Source organism: Melospiza melodia, chromosome 16 (genome assembly GCF_035770615.1).
Source record: "Melospiza melodia melodia isolate bMelMel2 chromosome 16, bMelMel2.pri, whole genome shotgun sequence".
NCBI classification, from domain to species: domain Eukaryota; kingdom Metazoa; phylum Chordata; class Aves; order Passeriformes; family Passerellidae; genus Melospiza; species Melospiza melodia.
In genome coordinates, this window is record NC_086209.1 from 8362954 (window position 1) to 8387029 (window position 24076).

The 24076-nt window shown below is 49.5% G+C and overlaps 2 protein-coding genes across 13 annotated transcripts in view; one reads left to right on the forward strand and one right to left on the reverse strand.

The window, feature by feature from the left end:
* The window catches only part of MTMR1 (myotubularin related protein 1), a 38564-nt gene extending 36059 nt beyond the window's left edge, over window positions 1-2505 (forward strand). For 7 of the 8 annotated variants that reach the window (XM_063170510.1, XM_063170511.1, XM_063170512.1 and 4 more), the window contains one exon: window positions 391-1653. In XM_063170510.1, the coding sequence (XP_063026580.1) occupies window positions 391-555 (165 nt within the window). In that variant the 3' untranslated portion in view covers window positions 556-1653. Of the gene's footprint in view, window positions 1-390; window positions 1654-1942 lie in introns of those variants that run through there. The other variant, XM_063170509.1, reaches the window with a different exon arrangement.
* Window positions 2506-4186: 1681 nt separating this feature from the next.
* Window positions 4187-24076, reverse strand: part of CD99L2 (CD99 molecule like 2) — a 30821-nt gene continuing 10931 nt past the window's right edge. Inside the window, exons 2-11 of one of the 5 annotated variants that reach the window (XM_063170519.1) lie at window positions 19508-19573; window positions 17519-17566; window positions 16025-16120; window positions 15518-15598; window positions 14486-14578; window positions 12832-12894; window positions 11753-11791; window positions 11559-11672; window positions 8762-8808; window positions 4187-6298 (exon numbers count right to left, since the gene is read on the reverse strand). In XM_063170519.1, the coding sequence (XP_063026589.1) occupies window positions 6230-6298; window positions 8762-8808; window positions 11559-11672; window positions 11753-11791; window positions 12832-12894; window positions 14486-14578; window positions 15518-15598; window positions 16025-16120; window positions 17519-17566; window positions 19508-19573 (716 nt within the window). In that variant the 3' untranslated portion in view covers window positions 4187-6229. Of the gene's footprint in view, window positions 8324-8742; window positions 8809-11558; window positions 11673-11752; window positions 11792-12831; window positions 12895-14485; window positions 14579-15517; window positions 15599-16024; window positions 16121-17518; window positions 17567-19507; window positions 19574-24076 lie in introns of all 5 variants that reach the window. The other 4 variants (XM_063170518.1, XM_063170520.1, XM_063170517.1 and 1 more) reach the window with 4 other exon arrangements.

Genomic DNA, 24076 nt, shown 5'->3' on the forward strand with positions numbered 1-24076 from the left:
GCTCCATATGGAACCAGCTTTTTTAACTCCATGTATAAAGTCCTGTCCCAACAGGACAGAGAAATCATTCCCAGGAAAGGCATTTTGAGTTCAGCTGACAGTGGTATTGATAAGGGATACAGGTACATTTATTGGAGTGTATTTGGTATCCCATCAAAACCATTTGCAAACACTTTTTAATAGGTTTCCTGCCAAGTGTGTTTTTAGAAAGGGACAGTTTCCTGCAATGTTTCATTTCAAATGACTAAAGAAACACTTTCCCTAAATGTTGACAAACTGAAATTCACAAGTGTTGAATTCCTTGTTATTGAAAGCAACAGCAGATGCATTGCTGGAAAGGATAACTCGCCATGAGAGCCACAGTAAGCCTTTTGTTTCTTTACCTGGCAGGTTCCAATCCACCAGAATCTCAAAGAGCTGCTGGCCATCAGGACAGAGCTCCAGAAGAAGGTTGAGGATTTGCAGCGGGAAGCTGCCACACGTTCCATTTCCTCCTCCTCTGACAGAGGCTCCTCTCCCTCCCATTCTGCCACCCCAGTGCACACCTCTGTGTGATGTGGAACTAAAGCCACGTGAAAAATCAGTGTCAGGTAACAGAGGAGGGTGAAATGCTTCTCCCATCACAAAAGGATTGTGAGTGACTCGTGATTGCTGTGATCTCCATGCCTTACTCTGTGTCTGATACTATCACAATGAGGCCAAAAAGAGCTTCAGTAGATGTGATGTATTTTCTTGTTGGCAGTTCCCACATGTGTTTTGACACTCTAGCTAAGTCACCGATCGTGAAATTAAACTTTGTTTTGAGCAACTAACAATTTAACCATTCTAAAAAGGAATCCATCTGCCAAGCAGAGAGAAAAATGCCTCACACATTGTCTAGAGTACTATGCCTGGTTGAGAGAATCGGATGAAATGCCACATGATGCTTACACAGAACACAAAATGTTTTTCTGAATGGGAGCTCCTTATTTCACTCGGTAATATATATATATATATTTCTATTTTTTTTTTTTGCTAGAGCAATTTATTTTTTTTAGGTAATGCACTTGGAAATTGATTTTAAAATAAATGTTTTCCAGTGTAGTCAGTTTTACATTTCGAACTAAATATGCCATTAAAAGTGGATGAAGTTGAGCTGGGTTTATCAAGTACACCACACTGACTTGTATGATGTAATATATTTGGTAAAGCATGTATTTTAGGTTTTTTAATGCCTTTTGTACAAGTTGAAATAAAGTCTTTTGACTGTTTAGCTTATTGTTCAGGTTCAGCCTCCTGAGCGAGGAGTAAACTTGCTCATGTCAAGGTCCTGTACAAAGTAAAAGTTTGTTTTCTAGCAAATGGTAATTCTGGGGTTGGAATGACACCCAGCTGTGTAAATTGTATAGTCTGTATAGCTGCACATTGTAAGTGTTTTGTTTCTAAGTGTACACACAAAATGCAAAGCTGTGTGCGTTTACACCCATGTGTATGTGATGTGGAACATTTGCATCCTCCCGTGGGTTTAAGCTGTACCTTCAGAAATGGATCCTGCCTGTCCAAACCCTTCTGAGGACCTTAACTTGCAATGACTTTGTTTGACAAAGTTTTTTGAATAATATGATATTAATTGTTTTTCTTGAAATAAAGCCTCTTGGCTTTTTGTTTTTTAAATTCCTACTAGCATTTTTTCTGTAATAATTTAACTGTGTTGTCATGTTAAATATACATTCCCAACTTTCTTGCATCTCCTCCCAGAAATACTCATATTGGAGAGATTTGATTTCTGTAACATTCCTCCTTTTGGAAAACTACTCACTGGCATTCTTGGAAGGCCTAGAAATGGTGCATGCTGCAAATTTTCCCTGGATTGTTTTCCTGCTGTGTTTCATGCAAACCTGGTTCTTCTCCTTAGGAAACTTAAACATTGCAGCTCTGCTTTTTGACTCTTGTATTGCTCCAGGTTCTGCTGGTGGGAATTAAGCCCCATTTTTAAGAGCCATTTGATTCTCTGTGGTGACTGTGGGTTTTCCTGACTGTGAGTATTCCCTTGTGGCTGCACTTTTGTTCCCAATCCACAACAGTGCTTTCTGTGTCTCTGCATTAACTCTGCCCAGCGCCCAGTTAATGAGCCAGGTGAGCTGCTGAGCACCCTCCTGACCTCAGCTGCAGAGGCTGAAGTGCTGCACCCACTCTCACATGTTTACTGTGCAATGCAGGGTACTTCAACATGTCCTTTTACTGTAGTGAATGCTTTTTATGATAAATATTCACCTACACAAACACAGTCTGGGAAGGCTTGCAGTGTTGCATCTCTTAATCAACCTCAGGCTTTTTATAAATAGATGAAAGATGTTTTCCTGTAAAAATGGTTCTGCTGAACAGTGTGCCAGCAGTGAATTTTACATTGCCAAAATATGTTGAGCTGGTGTTGAATTAAACTCTTCTGTACTTCAGATTTCCTTGACATTTCTACTGTATATTAAAGTAAAGCACATTATCTCCAAAATGCAGTGCTAAAGAAAATCTTTTGAAGTTTTTCTCTATATTTGTGCTAATGATCACAACATTTTCTCTATAATTATTGCAAAAGCGATGACTGGATTAGCTTGGGCATTCTGAGATTTTTAAGCTTGGATTTTTAAAGCTAAACTCTGAGAATTTGGTTTTGCATAGAGGATATCAGTTCTTTCAGCTGACTGGCTGTGTATCCACCAGTTCCAGCAGAGCTCAGTGAGTCCCTGATGTGCAGGGAGAGCTCTGGGGAGGGTCCTGCTGTCCCATGTGTCAGCACAAGGGATGTGTTTGTACACACTTAGCACAGAAATATTCAGAGGTATTCTGCAGCTCACATGGGTGAGTTAGAGCAAAGCTTTGCATTGAAGAGATGATTGTGGTTGTACTCACTCTGTTTCCTGATAATCAGATTTTTTCCTATTGATTTAACAACTAATTCTGTCTTTTTTTTTTTCTTTTTCAATAAGGCAGTATTGAGCTAGGTAAGGGATGAGCAGAATCCTGTTCCCTGTCTGCACCTTGGACAGACCTGTTAACTTCTGGTTCAAACACTGCATCTTCTGCTTTGGGTTTTGGTTTTGACTGCTCACTATAAAAGGAATGTGCAAAGACAGCAAGCACTTACATTTGGCTTGCAGGATTCTCCTATTCTCAGTGGCATATGAGAGGGGCTACAGCCTGAATCCAGTGTCCCAGAAGGGGAGGAAGCTGGTAACCAGCTGACACATTTTTTGCTTGTAAAGTAAGTTAAGTGAATCATCAGCATCAGAGATTTTGCCATTTTAAGTCCTGTTTCAGAGCTGAATTTACACTTCTTTCCCCTGTATAGATAAGTAATTTTTTTGCTGTTTCCTTGAAATGGAAGAAGGCTTTTAAAGGCAGTAAACACTCCTAACTGCCTGGTTCTGTTCCCTCCTTCTTGAGGAGTTAGAGCTTTAAACAAGAAGTGTTTCATTGCTTTCATTTCCAAGAGAAGCTGTACTAATTCATGGGCTGTGTAGTAACACCAAGAACATCTGGTTCCCTGAAAGCTGAAAACAAGGAATCAAGAGCTCTCATTCATGTGCACTAAGCCTCACAACAGAGGACACAGCAAAATGGGCAATTCAGACTATTCCCCAGGTGAAACGTTTATGGTAAAAAGCAAAAAGGAATGTCCATTTGCTGAGACCATATCTGCTGAACTAAGAGGGTATTGATAGCTTTCAACTGCCAGATCTTGGGCAGTTGGGGGGAAAGAGTTAAGAAGCATGAGTCAGAAGCAGTTAGTTTGAAATATAAACCACCTTTTTTGACTGTGGTCAAAAATCACATCATGATACAAAGCTTAGTGTGCACTGCACGGGAGATTTATCCTACTGGTGTGAAAATGTAAAGAAAAACTGCAGGAAACCTCAGGCACTGCCTTGAGTTTAGCTGCTGATGACCTGAGGAGAGAGTGAGAGAGAGAGAGAGTGTGTGTGCATGCAAATACTCCATTTTCACCATTAAAGTTTTCATAGTGGTATTTGTTTTCTCACTATCTAGTTCTTATTGCTTTTTTAAATGAAGAATTCAGTGTAGTTAGAGAAGAGGTGATGTACCATAAGGATATAGCCAAACACTTGCAGCTTACTTCCAATGGAAAAAAAAAAAAAAAAAAAAAAAAAAAAAAAAAAAAAAAAACCACAAAAAAAAATCAAGTCTAGAATGTCTTTCTAGTCAACTTGGTTTATTTGGTGTTTTCAAAGGTAGTTACATTCTGGTTTTTACCCCCGTGACCCTGACACACACATTAACAAAATGTATTTTGTTACAGTAACATTCAACCTTCCTTTGGTACAGGTCACTTCTTCAGCAGCAAGGAATCTGTCTTGCTTCTAAGTTAGAACTTCACTCAAAAGAAAGAGTTCTCTAATTTCACAACTCTCTTGTTTCTGAACTTCATTTGTTCCTCAACCTCATCTGTTAGAGAAGCAATTTTTAAAGCTCAGCCTGCCGACTCATCCTTCTTTTTCAGAGTCTGAAGCAACATTATGGACTAATTCCACTTTTATCACAACAAATGAGTAGTTAAGGATGACAGTGGAGCACTTGTAAGGGTTCGTTAGTGGGTTGCTTGAAAATGACTGAGTTTATAGTGCCAGAAAGATCTGAAATTTGTGTCAGAGTATTCTCAGCTGAGGAATCTGAAACGAAGTACTGCCAAAGGAAAATGCAAGTAATTGAAAGAAAAAACACGGAAAGAGCCAGCTAAATTCTTTCAATTCTCTCTTTTCTCTGTCAAACCTTTGACAAACCTCTTCTGAATCATTTTATTGCCATTTAAAATAGCTTTAGAAGTGAGGTGTCATAAGAAAAAAAGCTCACAACATACATAGTACAAAAACTCTCAGGACGTCTATATATAGGTTTTGGACTCATGAAAAAAAAAGCAAACCAATTTTCTAGTGGTTTATTGCCTTTTTTAATAAAGGACAAGAAAGTTCATGCCATGTATACAGAGCTTAAATGCAGGATTTTTTAAAAATCCATATCCCAATTTAAAGTGAATAAATAGTAATTAAATGAAAGTAGAGGTCAGTGCTGGGTCAGCTGTTCCAGAACTTGGATCACTATCAGGAAAATACACAGGAAACCTCTCAGTTGCTATAATGACTAAAATATAGATGATATAAACTCCCTGTTTTTCAGAGACTGGTGGCAGTTCAGATGGAAGAGGGGACAAACAGCAATAAAAAATCATTTGAGCCTTTGCTGATGTTTACCACCAAAACTCTGACTTTTGTTCAGTTTTGAAGAGAAGGCCAAGCCTAATTTCTCTACTGCAGAATTTGCAAGTATTTTCCTATTTGAAATCCTAGAAAAAGAAATGTTGAATTCTGTCACTATTCACTTTGGAAGTTCTCTTTCACTGTGCATTTGTGGATTTCCTCACACCTACACACTACAGTAACTTCTAAGCAGTCACCAGCATTAGAGCAGAGCCTTGAGCAAAGCAGCAGCTTCTGAGTCCCAAACCTGGGCTGGGTGTTCCAGTGAAACACCTTGCTGCCTTTCCTTGTTAAATTTGTGACCTGTAGTGTTTTAAATTAGACTTGTGCTCCCTCTGTGCCCTAGTGGAGGAGTTCCCCAGGGGAGGGGTAGGTGCTGTACTCTTTAAAGCACACTGACTATTGACAGTCACTGGCAAAGGGAGAGGAGGAATTATGGGCACTAGATCTAAGCTGGGCAAACACTCCTGTGATCATCGATGCCCTGTTGTAACACTTCATCTACAATAACTTATAGAAAACACATTTCATGCTACAGATTTCAATTGTGTTTGGCTAAGAACAAAAAACAGTGCTGGTGCTGGGACTGGAGATACACAAACTCAGCTGTGTGGCTTTGATGGCACCTGAGCTCCTGCTGCAAACTCTTCAGGATGCACTTCCTCCATGAAACCCTTCTCTGGGAGTAAGCAAACAGTGCATCCCATCTCTTTCCTATGCTTCCATTATCTCAGCCAATAATCAACGTTTCTTTCCTATTCCAGACATTTACAAAACAAAGCAGCAGTAGTTCAGAGTAGTTTTGTTGTAGCCTAAGCATTCTGAATAGTTGTGAGGCACCTTATAAACCACTGTAGCTGTTCTGCCAGAGCTAGTATAAGGCTTTAAAAATGCAAGTGTTCAAAAGAGCATAAAGAATTGTGCAGCTATTGCAAAATACTTAACCAAGTTACTAGGCAATTTCACTCCAAATGGAGCTGTTAGACAGCGATGCTCCTGGGCTCCTTCACGTCCTGGCAAGGCCTTCTGAAGTCATGTCTACCTGAAAGCTGTGAATTTATACACTGGTTTTCTTAACACACATTGATAAAACACAGAATTTGCAAACCTGTACAAAATGCTCCCATTTCAGGTTGGTATATAAATAGTGAGTACCTGTTACACCATGTGAAGTGAAATTTCCTTCACTTGAGAGCATGCTTTTTAAGCAATCATTGATTTGGGAAAATGTACTGGCAAGCGGCAGTTCTCCATATTTTAGCAGCAGTCAGAAAGGTTGCTGGGGTGGGATTAGAAATCTAAACAGAAATTCTTGCAAGGCAGTGAAGGTGAGTTCTAGGCAGCAGTTGAGCAGCGTGGCAGGGGCTGTGTGAGCACTGTCCCAGTGCAGCCCAGTGTCCTGCTGAGCACCACTCACAGCCCAGTGCTCCCAGGCAGCTGCAGGAGCCCCATGCAGGACAGGGATGGAGGATTTGTCCTCTCAGGAGGTACTGCCTATTTTAAAGGTTAGCCAGTGACACAAGGAGTGAAGCTTAAATCCTTTTTCTGCCTCTGGGTGCCTGGGAGCACTCCTGATAGTTGCTGATAAAAAGAGGGGACTGTGCCTTGTTAAGCTTGAGTTCTGTTGTACTGGGCATTGCAGGTCTTAACAGATATCTGCTTTGTTTATTTTCTTTTGGGTTAAATGAGTCACTTGTTCTGGTGTGACTGAGATCTGAACCTGTTCTTGAAAGCATCCATATGCACACAGCTTTAATTGGGGTGACAATGTGGGTATCTCAAGTCACAGAGACAGAATCACAGAATGAACTAGGTTGGAGGAGACCTTTGAGATCATCAAGTCCAACCTATGACCTAACCTAGCACCTCCTCATCAACTGAGTGCCACATCCTGTGGGGGGATAGAATATAAGAAAATAAAGATAGTGCAGAAAGTAATCTTACCCCTAAGGAGCTGCAGCTGGGCCAATTATCAAAGATTAGGAGCAGCCCTGACTTTAACAGGGCACAGGTGTACCCAATGAGAAGAAGAGTGCTATAAAAGAGTGGCTGGTTGAGAGGGGAACTGGAGTCAGTGGCTGCTTTGTGAAGAAGAAAGAGTCAGTGCTCTGAGGAGCTGTCCACCAAGAAGGTATGGAACTTTTGTGATAAGGAGACAACAGTGATAAGATAGCAACAACATCCAGTCTTTTTTAAACAAGTCCAGGGACAGTGACTCCACCACCTCCCTGGGCAGACAATTCCAGTGCCCAATCACTCTTTCACTGGATTTTTTCCTGATGTCTAACCTAAACTTCCCCTGGTGCAGCTTAAGACAAACTGTATCCCTTCAGTTCCATTCTGATCTGCAGCACAGTGGAGCATTCAAATGACATTTGCTAGAGGTGAACACTGCACACACATCAACTGTATTTGTGACTTGGTGTGAAAATCAGGTCCTTTGGTTGCAAGCTGAGCTCTGGGTGGTGGTGGTGAAGCATCCGCAGCTCCTGATCTGGGAGCAGGGAGTCACCTGGCTCAGCCCAAGGCCCCACACAAGGACCCACCATAGGCACTTCATTTTAGGTGTAGCTACACAAAGGACTGTGATCCACCCTCAGGGAATGTGCAGCTTTGTCCCCACCACTGAAGTGACACTGCCCGGAGCTGAAGGCAGAAGGTGGCTGAGGCGCTTTGCAGGGTTTGGCTTTGGATTGCTATTTACAGGCACTTCACTGCCCTCACACCTGTAAGCTCTTGAAAAGTGACCACAGCTGAAGCACCTCATGTGGATTTCCATCCACCTGCACACCAATCCTACACTACTGCTTCAATGTAAACATAAACCTCTTCACAAAAAATAAACACATGCTACCAGTCTAACCCTAAAGCCTAGAGCAATAAAAAGCCAGTTCAAGCTTAAATACACATTAAATAGCTTTGGAGTCAAATTAAATTAAAAGCTAAATTACAAGCACGTTAAGATCTCTGTTGCTGCTGACTGATTAGTTTCTAGCCCTGGGTCACGCTTTATATCTTCGCACTGTCTTGTTTTGGTGGCTCTGCTGACTGCGTTTCCAGGACTGAATATTTAACTGGGGAGAAAGAAAAAAACCCATGAGTACAATAGCACACCATGGAACCAGGGCACAAGCAACCCTAGCACTGGCTGATTGTGTGTGACACTGGAAAAGCCTTTGCAGCAGCTTTGATTGTCTGTCAGTGACAGAAGGATCATGCTTCCCTGGTGCCAGACTCTCAGTGGCTGTTACACAAGCTCCATGTTAACTGCCATCGTTTGCAGCAGAGCTCCTTGGGCTCTTTGCAGCCTTTCCTTTGTGTGCACTAAAGGGGTAAAGCTCGGGGGTGGGTGCTCAGCTGCAGCATCACCTAAGCATGCCAGCATCAAAGGGACACAGCAGCTCCGTGCAGCAGCGGGGACTTTGGGGAAGTGCCTGGGTGAAGCTGTTTTAGGGGAGGGAGGCAGGCAGGGTAAGGGATGCAAGGCTCTCACCCTGGGGCTCCTCGCTCACCACGGCTTCCATGTTTTCTCCTTTCACGTACTCGGCGTTCAGTCCCTCTGAGGAACACAATAAACACAGTGAGAGGGGAAGGGTAGAAAGTGAAATTATTTGCTTTGATGCCTTAAAAACTCAGGTAATGGGCACAGAGCTGTAACAGCTGAGATGCCTTTTTGAAACCTCCTCTGCAGTGACAGCAGCACAGAAACATCCATAACTTACAGCCAGTGCTGAGACTTGCTGGGTTTCAAAGTGCCCATGGAGCTCCTGGCAGGCACAGCTCCAGCAGCAGCTCTTTTGTCTGAGGCTCCTGCTTCATCTTTATCACGAGAGACAGCCCAGCTAATTCCTGTCTGAGGAGCTGAGCTCTGAGGAGTGCGGGAGGGGAAGGGAGGAAGGCTTCCCGGACAGGACTGCTGTGTGCCTCAGCACAGAGATGTGCCACAGCCTCATTGAGAGCTAAGTTATGCACAGCTTCAAGCAGCAGTTCAGAGCAGGGCCGTGGTGATGAAGCAGGATCCCAGTGGGGTGTCAAATCCCGAGTAAGTCCCTTATTTAAATGCAAAGAAGTTCCCAACGTTATCAACAAGTGGAGCCGAGGCCATGGAGTAAGGCTGGGCACTGGTGGGCAGGGCTGGCTGCAGGAGGGTGGGCAGGAGAAAGGGGGCTGCAGGAGAAAGAGGTGGTCCAGCTTAGAGCTGGAGGTGAATTAAGAGAGGCTGGGGTGTGCCAAGGACCTCAGGTATCCTCAGCAGCTCCTCTGAGGGACAGCTGTGGGGAAAGGCAGAGGTGGGAGTGCTGTGCAAGCTGTTGTATCCATTGGAGAAGGACCAGGGAAGGGGATTCAGGTGCTGGTCTGCAAATGAAGCCTGAGGCAATCACACTTTGTAGGCATCTATAATTTGTTTGCACATGTAAATATAGCTCAGGGTGTGGCAGGTTCTGGCTGGGCCCCACCACCAGCTCTGGACAGGGCTCACTGCTATCTCCCAGTGAAGGAGGGAGGCAGGGAATGGTGCCAGGACCAGGCCAAGGGAGTGTGGTGGGAGCCTTGGGCAGCAATGGAGCAGCTGCTGCCTCCAAGACACAGGAGAAAAGGGTTCTGCACCCCCATAAAGCCCCCATGGCAGCAGGGACACTGCAGGCAGCAGCTGCCAAGCTGTGGAGGCAGCAGAGGCACAGCTGCCACCCTGCCCAGGCACAGGAGGAGGCTGAGCCACAGCCAGGGCATGGCTGGTGAGTACCAGGTGAGGTGTAAGAAAAGAAAGTGGGATGCAGAGTTCTAGGCAGTGCTGTGCATCTGCTTTAGAGGAATCACCAGCAAATGCTCCTTGAAGAGACTCAAAGCTGAAGGACAGAGAAAGAAGTGAGCCTGTTCCTCTGTGCATCAAGTGAGTGGTCAGATGTGTTTTGCTGGAGTAACAGCAAATGCAATTTATGTTTTTCAATAAAAAGCAGTGGCTGACAACTCTTAGATTTCTGTCATGCACTGCAATGCATCTAAGGCCTGACATTAGCCCAGCATGCCATGTCTGATGGCTTAAATTAATCCTCCTTTATAATTAACTTTAATTTCCTGCTGCCTTTCTGGGGCTTTGTGTCTCTCAGCTCCCTCCTCATCAAAGCCTTTACTCCATTTCTTTTATTATTTATTCTTGCCAAAATATCATTTAAGTGGGGGGAATGTACAAGAGTGTTTCATTCCATCACATTCATTTGACTTTTCCTGCTGATCTAATTTACCAAAATGCTGTTTGTTTCAGGCACAACTGGGAAAATAGCACGATCCCAACAGAAATTTCCAACCCCAAACACCCTTTCCCTAGAGCAAATGGGACTCACAGGAGATTTCAATTGAATAATTTAGAAAAAGAGCTTGTAACTCAGCTGCCTGTAACTTCCCTCTCATAAAGAGCTGCAGGAGCCCAGCATGGACAGGTGAGTGTTGTGGGCTGAGGCTGTGAGGACTCTGCTGCAATGCTTGCACCAAGCAGCTTTAAGGGGCAGCTCGTGCAAAAGGTGTTTTATGGTGAGTTTTGCTGCTTAATTTGCAGTTTACTGCAATGATTGTCACATAGCTGCTGAGGGTGCAGTGGGCTGAAGCCCCAGATGCAGACACTGCCCCTGTTCCCTTCCCTGCATCCCAGTGAGTTCTTACTGCTTGCTGAGATTTGGGGTGGGATTTTTTTTTCGTATTTTCTGTGTTTGGTATTGATGGTTTGGCCTTGGGCTGTGAGGGGCAGTGTGAGCCCTGGGGATGGCAGTGGGTCCTGGGGCTGTGTTTGTGTGGGGTGTGAGGGGCAGTGTGAGTCCTGGGGCTGTGTTTGTGTGGGGTGTGAGCCCTGGGGATGGCAGTGGGTCCTGGGGCTGTGTTTGTGTGGGGTGTGAGGGCAGTGTGAGCTCTGGGGATGGCAGTGGGTCCTGGGGCTGTGTTTGTGTGGGGTGTGAGGGCAGTGTGAGCCCTGGGGATGGCAGTGGGTCCTGGGGCTGTGTTTGTGTGGGGTGTGAGGGCAGTGTGAGCCCTGGGGATGGCAGTGGGTCCTGGGGCTGTGTTTGTGTGGGGTGTGAGGGCAGTGTGAGCCATGGGGCTGTGTTTGTGTGGGGTGTGAGGGGCAGGGTGAGCCCTGGGGATGGCAGTGGGTCCTGGGGCTGCCACTGCTGCTGGGTTCCTGTCTGTGCAAAGGCTGTCCTGGGGGGCTCAGTGACCTGTGCTGGGGCTTTGTTCTGCCAGCTGGGGGCACTGGGTGGAGATGGCAGCGGGGCTCAGGGTGGGACACTGCGTGCCCCGGGTGCTGGGGGAAGGACTCACGCTGGATGCTGAAGCAGAACTTCTTCTGCTGGTAGGAGATGTAGCTGGAGACGGCCCCGATGAGCGCCATGGCCAGGCCGCTGGCGATGCCGGCGATCGTCCCGGTCTCTGCCACTGCGGGGCACACGGAGAGCTCAGGGACGGGCGCTCGCCCCCAGCTCCCTCCCGCCCCACCCTCCCCCGGACACACCCACCTCCGCTGTAGTCGTTGTTGTCGGTGCTGCCGCTGGCACCTGCAGAGACACAATCCATCCATCCATCCATCAGTGCCCTGCACCTCCCTGCCCTCTGCTCCCCACGCTGCCGGGCTCACAGCCAGGGGACTCACACGACAGTGGCAGGGCAGCCTTGGCCTGGCCGTGGGCAGATGCCACCATGGGCTGCAGCGCTTCTGCTGCCCCACACTCCACTGGGCTGCTCATGTTTGCTTCTGAGAGATTTGAAGCTGCTCCTGTCCCTCTGTGTGTGCATGTGGGGAATTTTGTGGGATCCACTGCATGGGGCACCTCTGCCTGTGTCTCATAATTGCCCTCAGCCCCACTGCTCAGTGTCAAGGGAACACCTGCAGGGCTGTCAGAGTGTCACACAGCACATGGGTGCCATCACAGGGAGGTGACTGGCTGAGCTCCATCACATCAGGGAACCCTCAATTGGATTGAAGTCTGTTTTGATATCACCTTCCCTGGAGAAACTGGGCTGGGAGGAGAAGCTGCTCCCCCTGGAAGGCGCAGTCCTTGCCGAGTCACTTCCATGTGAATTTATGGAAGCAGGTCAGCGTTGTGTTAATGCCTCTGATGCATCTTGTCCTTGGCACGGGGATTTATTAAATGTTGATTAGGCTCATGGTGTTCAGCTCTTTATGTGACTGCTTTTAATATTTAATGCTGTGGATCCTTGTGAACAGCTTATCCGGTTGTTGTTGGATTTCCCCCTTGCTCCAGACATTGGTGATCATGTGGTGAAAAGCAAACAAGGGCATGTAGCCATGCATGGCACCAGGGTGCCCTCAGGGTGATGGGGAGACACAGGTCCTGTCTGCCCTGGGGGCAGCTGGAGCTGCAGAGCCTCCATGGAATCAAACACAAGCATCTCCAGTGGCTGGCACCAAGAGTGACCACAGAAGCCAAGAACTTCTCCCTTGGCTCCATGGCTGAGATCCCTTTTGCCCCCACCACAGAGGTAGCACATCTCTGCACAGGGCCCTTTCCAGGAGCTGGGGTAGCCCTGAGCCAGGACTGCTACAGAAAACAACCATACCTAGGTCAGCACTTACCCTTCTTCTTGTCTGGGCTGTAGCCACCATCCACGATGCTGGCCAGGTCATCGTCTGAAAACCCTTTAAAAGGAACAGGAACAAACAGTGGCTGGCACCTGAGGGAGCCACAGCTGTGCCAGAGGTTGGGATCACAGGCTGCTCCATCCCCCCTTGGCAACTGGGACTGGTCAAAAAGTAGTACTGCTTCTCTCACACTTACCAGATGTTAACCCTGAATTACTTTAAGGTCATAGAAGAGGTAATAACTGACTAGTTTAAATGCTACTGTATTATTTCTTTTACTGAAATGGGTGATTTTTAGGAGTGAGGATGACTGATAATCACAGATGGCTGATAATTTAAGAGTTCATTAAATGTTTTGGTGGCCAGCCTTGGCTGAGAGTGGAGGAGGCAGGAAGAAGTGGTTTGTGTGTGCTGTGGATCAGTGAGCCCCTGGCTGCACCAGCTGGGCCTGGGGTCCTGCAGGCAGGAGCTGACTCTTATCTTTCCCAGAGGGACAGAACAGTCCAGGGGAAAAACTGAGCAACAGCATGTTTTGGTACACATGAAACAGTTACCTTGTAGTGGGGAAGTCTAATTAATGCAGGATAAGTACAGAGAAATGGGGTCTGTGAATCTGCAGCTGAATGAGTGGTGCTGTTGAAGGTCTCAGCTGCAGCCCCAGGGGGAGCCCTGGGGTGCACAAGGTGAGTGATGGGAGCAGAGACCCAACAGTGAGACAGCAAAAGGCTCCTCCTCTGATGCTGAGCATTGGGAAGGATTTCCTTTGCCTTAACTGGAAGAGACTGCCTTATTCATCAGCTTACCACAAAAACCAGATTTATGGGCTCAGTAAGGAGTGTGAAAAGAATGAAAGCCCTGACTACGCCAGAGCCTGGAGAGGTCCCAGGCAGTGCAGGGAGCAGTGGTGCTGGGGGAATGTGTGTGCTGGTTTGTGGCCAGTGCCACATTCCAGCAGTTCAACACCTCCACCTTTCCTGCAGGAGCCTGGAAGCTCAGCAAGCCCAGAATACCAAAGTGCAGACAAGTCACCCAGTTAATACAATGTAATAAAATACCTGCCTGTTAATTAGGCATGTGAGCAGGGTGTACAGCCATCCCAACATCAATAAAGCAGCCGTGCAAAGTCTGCTTCCCAGCTCCAGTGCTCAGGGGAACAATCCTCACAGACAAATGATTCATTCACTGGAGTACTTCAGAGATGGAAAAAGATCCCTCCCAGCCCACAGGGTGTGTTAGGCCAGGACCTGAGCCTGCTCTAGATTTACACCTTGGCAGTGAGTGTGAACCCCAGCAGCCCATGCCCTTGGCTAAAGAGCTGTTGGGTTTGGGGATTGGGGAACTCAACACAACCACTGCAACTTAATGGATCAGAAGAGACCCTGGGGGAAAAAACCTGCACATAGACACAGAGCAAGTTGTTAGGAAGAGCCCCCCTCCCTGGAAGAGGCTCCTTTCCTCCCCAGGATCAGGATGCCTCTGGAAATGCCCCCACTCTGAGCAGGCAGGACTGGACTTTGGACCAGGCAGCACCTGTTTCTCTTTTTCCCATCTTTTAGGGGGAATGGTGTCAGGCTGGGAAGGATCTCCTGCAGGTCTCAGGGAACAGCAGGGCTGGAGCAAGCAGGACAGAGAGGAGAGGTCAGCCTACCTTCACCTGGCCTTACATCCGGCCTCCCAGGATCTTTCCTATCGTTCTTATCATCAAGGGCATCAGCCAAGTCAAAATCCATAGGATCCTTTTCTAGAAAACAAGACCAGGGTTAGCAATGTGGTGATAGGCTGAGGAGTTCTGAAATTAATTAATTAATCAGGGAAAACCACTGTTGAAAGAGATGAAGCTCCAGACACAAGCATTTCCCAATTCTGCTATGGGGCCTCATGGCAGATCTTCCAAACCCATCCTGTTCCATGTCCCCACATTGCTGTGCTGGGGAATACCTTGTCCTTCCTGCAGAAACAGGGTCCCCATGGCTGGAGTGCCAGGCAATCAGATAAATGAGGCCAGGAGGACAAGTCAGAGCCAAACTGGTGCCCTGAGGGCCCAGCCAGTGAGGGGAGGGAGGTGGCTGTACTGTGCTCATGGGCTGGCTGGAATGGCTGTGGCTTGATTCTTTGGAGTTATTTTCCTCTGTGAATGCTCAGCTGGTCCCCTGAGCTGCCTGGTTGACAGAGGATATTGTCCCTGACAAACAGCAGCTAAAAGCCCAGTACAGAGCCAACTGTGCCCTCCCACCAGTGCTCTCCTGAGTTTATTCTGATTCCAACCAAAACCCAGCCTGGGCAGGCAGCACAATGCCCAGCTGACAGGGTGCCCTGAGCCTGTGGGTGTCTGCCAGTGGAGCCCAACAGGGCTGTGCCATGACAGGGAGCACAATGAGCCCACAGCCTTCCAGCAAGCATGGGAATGAAGCATGGTCCAGAGACCACTGAGGTCCCCTGGGAAATGCAGGGTAATGCTCAGATGTCCTGTCTTCTCTGTGGTTTTTGATAGTTGTTTTTTTCTTGAGATGTCTCAGGTGAGCAAAAAGACCAGAGGTTGGAAATACCAGGACGAGGGCAGTGCCACCACCCTGGCACATCCCAAATTCTCCCCTGTGCCAGCAGCAGAGCTGGAGTGAAGCAGCAGGGGCTGTGGGGATGAGCTGACAGAAGCAGCAGGGGCTGTGGGGATGATGCTCACCTGGGTTATGCTTAGGAGGGGCTCTTGTAGTTTTTGGCTGCTTGGTGGTGGTGGTGCGGATGACATCCCAAAAGCCAGTGTCTGAAGGGAGGAAAAAAAAAACCAAAATGCTGTTATCCTCTGAAAGGTGGGTTCAGATGAGTGCTGAGGAGAAACCCCCACCCTGCTGGGACACTGGGGCTGCCTGGGCCAGCTCAGAGCTCTGGTTTGTGGCCAGGGCCATGTTCCAGCAGTTCAACACCTCCACCTTTCCTGCAGGAGCCTGGAAACTCAGCAAGCCCAGAATACCAAAGTGCAGACAAGTCACCCAGTTAATACAATGTAATAAAATACCTGCCTGTTAATTAGGTGTATGAGCAGGGTGTACAGCCATCCCAACATCAACAAAGCAGCCGTGCAAAGTCTTACATCCGACTTTGTAAGACAATCCCAGCTGGCATGGGGACACCCCTCCCTCGGGGTGCCCTGGGATGGATGCTGGGCCTGCAGGGAGGGGCTCTGCCTCACCTGGCTTCCCTGGCCTGGGGAAGGGCTTGGGAGTGGGCCTGGCTGGCTTGGTGGTTGTCTCCACAGGCGTGTCAAAGAAATCTGCCAGATCCAATTCTGCAGGAGAGAAGGGATGGTTACACTGCTGTTTGTGGGGGCAGCACAAGGCTGCTGGCACACACCCTGCTCTGTGGGTGTTGTGCAATGGTGCTGCACCACTGCCAGGGCCTCCCATGCCAGGCTGGAGCTGGAAAGGGCATCCAGCCACTCTGCTGCTCAATTGTGGCCTATCACAAAGGCTTCAGGAAAGCCTGGCACCATTCCAGCGTCCCCATCCAAGCTGTGGCTGCTGCCCAGCCCCAGAAATCCCTGAGTAATTCATTTTGGGGGAGTCCTGCTGGTACCTGCAGCATCTCCTGAGGGCTGGGGAGATGAGAAGGGGCAGTGGAACTGAGCCAGTGGCTGGGACACTGCTCCCGGTGCAGCTGCCCGTGAGTGACCTTGAGCTGAGCAGGGCAGCACAGAGAGGGGCCAGGGCACAGGAACCTACTGCAGGAGCCTCCCAGGGCTATCACTCACACAAAAACACTCCCTGGGGAAGAAGCAACTGGCTGAGGCAAAGCCAGTGTGTCCATTTCCCAGGGGGAGTTCACTGGATGGAACAACCTCTCCTTTGGGCTGCAATCCAAGCACTGAAGCCCTGTGTGTGCCTCTGGCACTTGGCTCTTCTTGTCCCTACCAAAGACCATGGTGGCCAAGGAGCCAGACAGTTGAATTTGCTTAAATCTGTGCCAAGACCCTCATGCAGGGCTGAGTGGATTTACTTCTCAGCACTCCTCTGATGCAGTTTATTGCAGGCTCCCCCAGTGGGACTGAGCAACCCTTCAGCTCCTGTGGCTGTGCTATATTTAACAGGGACTCTGGCCAGAACTCAGCCAGAGGAGCTGCTGGCAACAAAACTCGTATGAATTGAAGGGAGCTTGCTCAACCATGGCACTGCTGGGAGCTGGCCAGACCACATCTGATGTGCACCAACAGTGAGAGACCCGTTCTCCCCTGGATGGGTAAGTGTCACCAAGATGGTACTTTCTATGGAGGCTGGGGATATCTTGGAATAAAAAAAAGGAAGGAAAATGTCCTCTGGACTTCCTTTTGGAAGGAAAGCTAGCAGGTGTCATGCAGACAGGAACAAAAGCTCTTGTGTAGGTGAGCAGTGATTTGTGTCTTCTCCATTAGGATACTGCAAAGTGTGCAAAATTCTGCCTTGGTTGTAAATTCCACTTACCCTCAGCATGGACAGAAATATCAATATTGCATTTCTCTGGTCACACTGGAACAGTGCAGGTGCACACACAGCTCCAGCTTCCCCATGGGCAAGTGAAGGGGTCCCAAAGCAGCTGCTGGGGCAGCAGCACTCAGCCACACAGGGGCAGCCCATGGGGGCTCTCACAGTTCAGCCCCAGGGGAAGTGCACCCCACACTGAGCTGAGATGGGAGCATGCCAGGAGGTCTCACCTGTCCCACCTGTCCCACCTGCTGGCTTCCTGGGGCTCTTGGGAGTGGCTGTGACAAAAGAGATGGGGAGGAAAAGTGTTAGTCACAGGCATCACCAAAAATGTCACCTCTGGATTGAGAATGAATGGCAAAGATTTCAGCACAGATTTCTGATATCTGCATTTGTAAACTCAGGGTACAGGGCCATGAACAAACACCCTGCACACAGTGTGTGGCCACAGGGATCAGGACAGCCCATGGTGAAATGGAGCCCAGTGCTGCCTGGAGCTGAGCCAGCATCCCAGCCCAGCTGGAGGGGAGCAGGGAGCTGCAGCAATCTGTCCCAAGGCTCTGGGATGAGCAGCAGGCAGGGAAGGGCAGGCACTGCACACACCAGTGTGGGAACCAGCAGGGAGGTGCCAGTGCTCTGGTGTCCCTGGCTGGTCAGGCAGGCCAATGACAGACAATCTCCTGTGCTGTGCTGTGCTGTGCACAGGAGTTCCCTGTCAGCTGGAGGGCTGTCAGTGACACCCTGATACTCAGATCCCAGCCCCCCAGGTGCTTCTGGGCTAAAACAAGCTACAGCCACTGAGGGGGGAGGGAGGGAGCAATATGGGAACCACTGCCTATTAATAGTGGCTGGCATTACCAAGTATATGAATAAATGATGAGCAAGAGCTGTGGCTGCTCCATTCCCATTAATTTCCATTAGACTGGAGTGGTGTTGCTGGGCTTCATTTCCAGTGTGCTGCTGTGGTTTGATGTGACCCAACTCCAGACCCTTGGTTTGCTTTTTTCTGGGGCTGACATGAATGCAGAGTGGGATGCAGCACGTGGGGAGACCATGGGGACAGTGCTGCCCCTTCCCTTCCCTCACTGCAGGGACTCCAGCCTGGAGAACACCACCTTCCCTGCACTTGAGGTGGCCATCAGGCATTTCTAACCAGGTCTCCTCACATGCTGCATTAAAGGGCTTTGCAAAACCCTAGATGAGCTGCATGAGCCCTGTGACCAAGTCTGACAGCCCATGGCCTGTCCCACGCAGGAGAGTTGCAGAGAGCACCCTCTATTCCACACAAACTCCAAGGTAAAGCAGCACAAGTGTCCCTCTGCTGTTAGACTGCAGCACAAGAGGCTGCAAACAGTGTTACAGCTTTCCCTTCCGTACAGGTGGGTATGTTCTGCCCCATCCCAGAGCCTGGCATCGCTCATGGAGCATTTCCCACTGCTGCCCTGCCAGGTGCTGGGTCTGGGGACAGCCACCATGAGCTGTGTGGGGAGTGCTGGGCAGTGAGGGGTTCTGGGTGCTGGCATTTGCAGCTCTGCCACAGCATCCCCGTGGCTGGGGAGCAAATGGAGCCAGAGATGTGTGTGGGTGCACAGTGGCCTTGGGCTCAGCACTGGGGTAAGGCAGGTGACATTTCCCAGGGAGGGAGATGAGCCTCCTCCCATCCCTCAGCTGCTGTGCTGGCAGTTAGGTTTTGTCCTTGGGGTGTAAAACACCAAAATAGTGAATGCTGCTTGCCAGCAGTGGGGCACCCCTGAGGAAGTGAGTTTGCTTTGACACTGGAACCCCAGTGAGGCAGAGCAGTGCCCCTGGGCACCGTGAGCTTTCCTGGGCACCACACTGCAGTGGCAGCAGGGCAGGGGCCAGCAGTGCCAGCGAGCTGGGGAGGGACTGCACGATGGCTCCAGGGCTGCTGCTAGGCACTGCTGAGGCAGGAAAGGAGCCAGAAGGGCAAGCTCTGTGCCACTGCTGCCTCAGAGCACTGTGTGCTGGGCCTCCGTGGCTCTCACAGGAGCCAGCAAGCAAAGGGCAGCAGGCAGCTTCTCCAGGACTGTCCCCAGCTCCCCCTGTGCAACCCAGACCCTGAGTCTCCCAGGCAGAGAGGATGAGGCAGCTGTATCCTCTACCACCCTGCCACCAGCATCAGGTCCCAAAGAACAAATTGCATCTATTCACATCTATCTGTTTTCCCCTCTTTAAAGCAGTGCAGAAATGTGACTCACGTCTCCTGGTGACGGGGTCCAACAGGGCATCCTCTAGGTTGAAGTCATCTGTGCCATCCCCGTGACCTGGAGACAAAGCATCAGCACTGGCTGTACTCACTCCACACACAGTAATCCACCTCTAAATAAGGCATGGCTAGACTTGTTTGCTCAAATTGCTTTGCTTTTTTGCTGTTTTTTTCCAAGCTTGACCCAACACTGATGATGAGGAAGACATCAGCCCTCTCCAAATGCCCTGACTGTTAAATGCAGAGCAGCCATCTCTGGATTTTCCATTTGTCTGCCCTAATGGATATGGTATAAAGGCGCATGTTAGGCTTAGATTTGTCAAGGAGAATCTACCAATTCATCTCTTGAGCTGCCACTCATCTCTGCCTGTGCTCATGACTATGTGCTTGCTGAACTCCATTAAACATTGGGACAGTGCAGACAAATTCGGTGGCAAACAAAAAAGTCCCATGCCCCTCTTCTTCTCAAGTGCCTTCCAACATCAAAGGCTTTGCATAAAAAAGCTGTTGCTGGCTGCCAAGCACGACTTAGCATTTCAGAGGCAGCCTGCATCATTCTGCCTTGGAAATGTGAACCAGGATGAAACCCCCATCCCAGGGATATACGTGACAGGCACAGGCAGATTTTTTTGTTAGAGATGCCTCACCACAACTCCAGTCCCACAGCCCAGGGATAACTCAGGGCTACATCATGTTCTCCTGCAACAAGGCCAGCTAATCCTTCCTTTCTCAGTCTCTTTTTTGCATGGCATTAATTACTGTTGACTTACCCTAGTTCTGAATGTATTTGTCTTGATAAATTCATGCTTTTACATCTCGGAGCATGCTGAGTAATTAATATCCTTTGGGTTTGCTAAGTACTGCAGCACTGCAAGAGAACATTAAAATGGCTTTCCTCTTATTCCTACTGCTAAATGGATTTAGCTATTGCCACCTGAGCTCCAGCGTGCTTCATGAATAAATTTAAAGCTTTACTGACAAGGACAATAACAATGGGGAGGCACCAGTCCATCACAAAGCAGGTATCAGCGTTTCAGTGAAAAACTTCACTGAGAGTGCTCACTAAGTACTGCAGCAGCTGCAGCTCGGGTTCCTCTCACTCACACATCACCTCCCATCTCATCTGCTGCCTGTGAAACCCTCGGCAGCCCTGAGGGGATGGATGTGAGCTGTGAGCAGGGGCTGGAAAGGCGCTGTGGGTTTCTCCTCCCAGCAAAGGCTGGAGTTAGGAGCCGCTGGAGGGGGTGTGTACAGGATGAGTGTCCCAGCCCACGCTGGGTTTCCCATCGAGCTGAATGATGCCAGCACCTCCCTGTGAGCCCGGAGGAACGGCCAGCAGCAGGCGAGGCAGGGAACGTCCCTGTGAAACCCACAGGGAGAGGCACATGGAAGAGCCCCTGCTCAGCACAGCAGGGCTGTGTCTGCCACCCTCAGCCTCCCTCCACACCTCTCTCCTCCCTTCCCAAAATCTTTCCCTCTTGGGCCTTATTGCTGGTGAAATAGTGGCATGGTTAGACACGCATTGCTGTCCTGCTCTGACAGCCTGGGGGAAGCTGCAGAGCAAACAAGTGGTCTGTCAGTGTGAAGGAGCACAGTCAAAAATGTGCAAGACCATCCACAGTGCTGGAAAACACCTGCCCAGCTCCAGGGCTTGCAGGGGGGGCTGCCAAACCACCAACAGCCCTGCAGAGAGTCAACACACTCATCACTGTGCTGGCCAACTGCCCCAGCCTTGTCAGTCTGACAATTCTGTGCAGTCTTCCTTCCCCAGAATGGCTTTTCCCCAGTCTTTGCTGGATTTCCAGGAACTAACAGGACTCCACCATTTGTTTCTTTCTATATAAAAGCATGCTTAAAAATAGGCAGAAGGGGAAACCCACGTTGCCTCTCTGGTGGGATGAGAAGCGTTCCCAGCCCGAAGGAGGAAAATGTTCTGTCACCATGTGAGCTGGCAGGAGGGACGTGGTGGCAGCACCAACTCACAGCAGAATGCCAGGAGCCTCCCTTCCCTCTCCCTCTGCTCTCCATGACTAAGTCAATATCAAGGCACTGACTTGCTGCACGCTGAGCCCCGTGTCAGTGTGTCCTGCCCACGCTTTGCCTCAGTCAGGAGGGGACAGCTGTGGGCTGTGTGCAGCTCACACGCTCTAATGGAGGGCTCTGGGGCTTGTGGGGCTGCACAGAGATGTCCCCCCTGTGGGGACAGGGGCCCAGCAGGGAACACAGTGTCCCAAAAAATGGGGTCTCTCCACTTGGCTTTGAGGGGCTCACTGGACTTAGAGCCCCCCTGGGTTTGGTGACAGCTCCCTTGGCAACTCTGCCCAGGATGAGAGGAAGGTGCCCCTTCCAAAACCCCTCTCCAAAGAGCCAGCTGGCCCCAAGGGGGGGGAGGTGCTCAGGGCCCTCCATCCTCATGGGGCTGAGCTAAACAACAACTGCTGGAGAGTCCTGGGCTGGACTCTGGGGCTTTCCCTGCCCTGGTGGGAGAGGTGGCAGTGCTGCCCAAGTGAGGGCTGGGCAAACTGCGGATGCACTGAACTGCCCAGTAAAACCCTCCCATGGAGCTGCAGTGCTTGGCACAGCCTGGTACCCAGGGCTTCCCCAACGCTGCCCTGGCCAACCAACATCCTTTTCCAGATCACCCAGGTGTCAGCAAGGATTAATAAGAGATTGCCAGTTAATTGAAGCTAACATCTGTATCTCATGCAAAGGGTGTTGCAGAGATGTATTAGACCTTTTATAGATCAATACCTGAGCACTGCTGTCACAGGCACACAAACTCCCCTGCTTGCTCCAACAGGTAAGACTGGAATGCTCTCCTCATTCTTTTACTCTGTTATTGAGTGGTAACAAATCTGGTGCTTCATGGCCAGACACTGGAAACCCCACCAGCTCTTGGTAGGTGTGTTTACAGTGCACATGCAGTTTTTTGGAGGCAGCACTGCCACTCCCTGGTCTGTCCTGAGCAATCCCTTTGCTCCTGGGACCCTGACACTGCTCCACAGTCACTGCAGGAGTGGTGCTCCCAAAGCCCTCTGATGGGAACTCAGGCACAGCACAGAGTGTATTTACAGTAAGGGTTTATACTTTTCAGGAGAGCTTGGGGCCCATTCCTACACATCAGCACTCAGGAGCTGCTGAGCTGCAGCAGTTTTGTCCGTGATGCCCATGAAGCAGAGTCAGGGCTGTGTATGCCCTGCCATGTCACCGTCCCCACAGGACATCCCCACCTCCAACCTGTTACAGGGCCACAACAGCAGTGACACACAAAACCCCCCTTTGCTGGCTGCTCAGTGCTGGAGCAGTAAGGGATGATGACCAGGCTAGTTTGGGTCATTTTTTCCCTACCCTTGCACTGGGTATTTGAAAGAACTCTGCTCTTTGGCTGCTGGGAGAAAACACACATCCCCTGGGGCAACTGGGGGCAATTGCAGCCCTGTGTGCCCCCAGCCAAGGGCAGTGGGACACCCAATGGACTGCAGCTCCATGGTGAGGGGGGAGTAGGCAAATGAGATATGTTTTCCATAGTTTTATTTAATCTGGCAATCCACAGAGACCAAGCTGGGACATCACAGGGCACCCAATATGAATCCCCCAAAGCCAGAATGGGGAGGTGGGGGGACCCCAAGGCTGCAGCTGTGTCCAGCAGAAGCTGTGTAACAGGGGTGAGAGCACTGCAAACTCCCCCAGCTCTTGCTGAGTCCCCTCGCCTTGCCGGGGGTATTTTTAATCAGAGCTAGCTGCTCTTTGAAGGTAGAAGGTTTTTGTGCCTTAATGTATTCTCTCCTCATTATTTTCTGTAGCAGGCAGCTCAAACACACAATTGTACTCGTCAGCTTTTTAGTTTTTACAATTATATATATATTCTAATTAAGCCCCTCTGTTTGACAAAGCTTGAATTACAGTATCATAATTCACACCCAGGATATTGCCAGGCCGTCTGCAGCTCTCAGAGCGAGGTGTTTTCCATTTTTAGCAGCAGCCCACGGATCTCTTTGTGCAGGATATGTGTGTTTGGCTTCCCTGGGAATAGAGAGCTGCAACAGCACGAGATTGACAGCCCGGGAGATTACGGGAGAATGCAAAGCAGGTACAAGGGCAGCAGAAAGTAATTCCAAGTGCCTGACTGCCATGGTGCAGCTGGGTGGGCACTGCAGCCACCTCAGGAGCGACACAGAGGGTGGGGGAGCAGGAGGAAAGCAGGAGAGCAAGCACTGGGTAGCCAAAGGGTGTCCCCAGGGACCAACCCCATCTCTTTGCTCCAAGTTATGATGATGGCACACACAGATGGGTGGGTGGGCCTGAGGGTGGGCACCCACAGCTGTGCTGGGACCTCTGGGCAGGGCGCTGGGGAAGGAGGGTTTGGGAGCAGAGCTGTGTGGCTGGACCTCTGGGCAGCATTTTCACAGAGGGGTTTCTGCCATGTCAGCACAGACACAGCCCAAAAGCCTGTGGGGAGTACATGGCTGCTCCCCCGTGGGCATGGGTCTGCCCTGCTGCAGCACTGAGTGTGCCCAGGGACCCCTCCTGGGGCAGGTGGCAGCACACCACCACCAGCCAG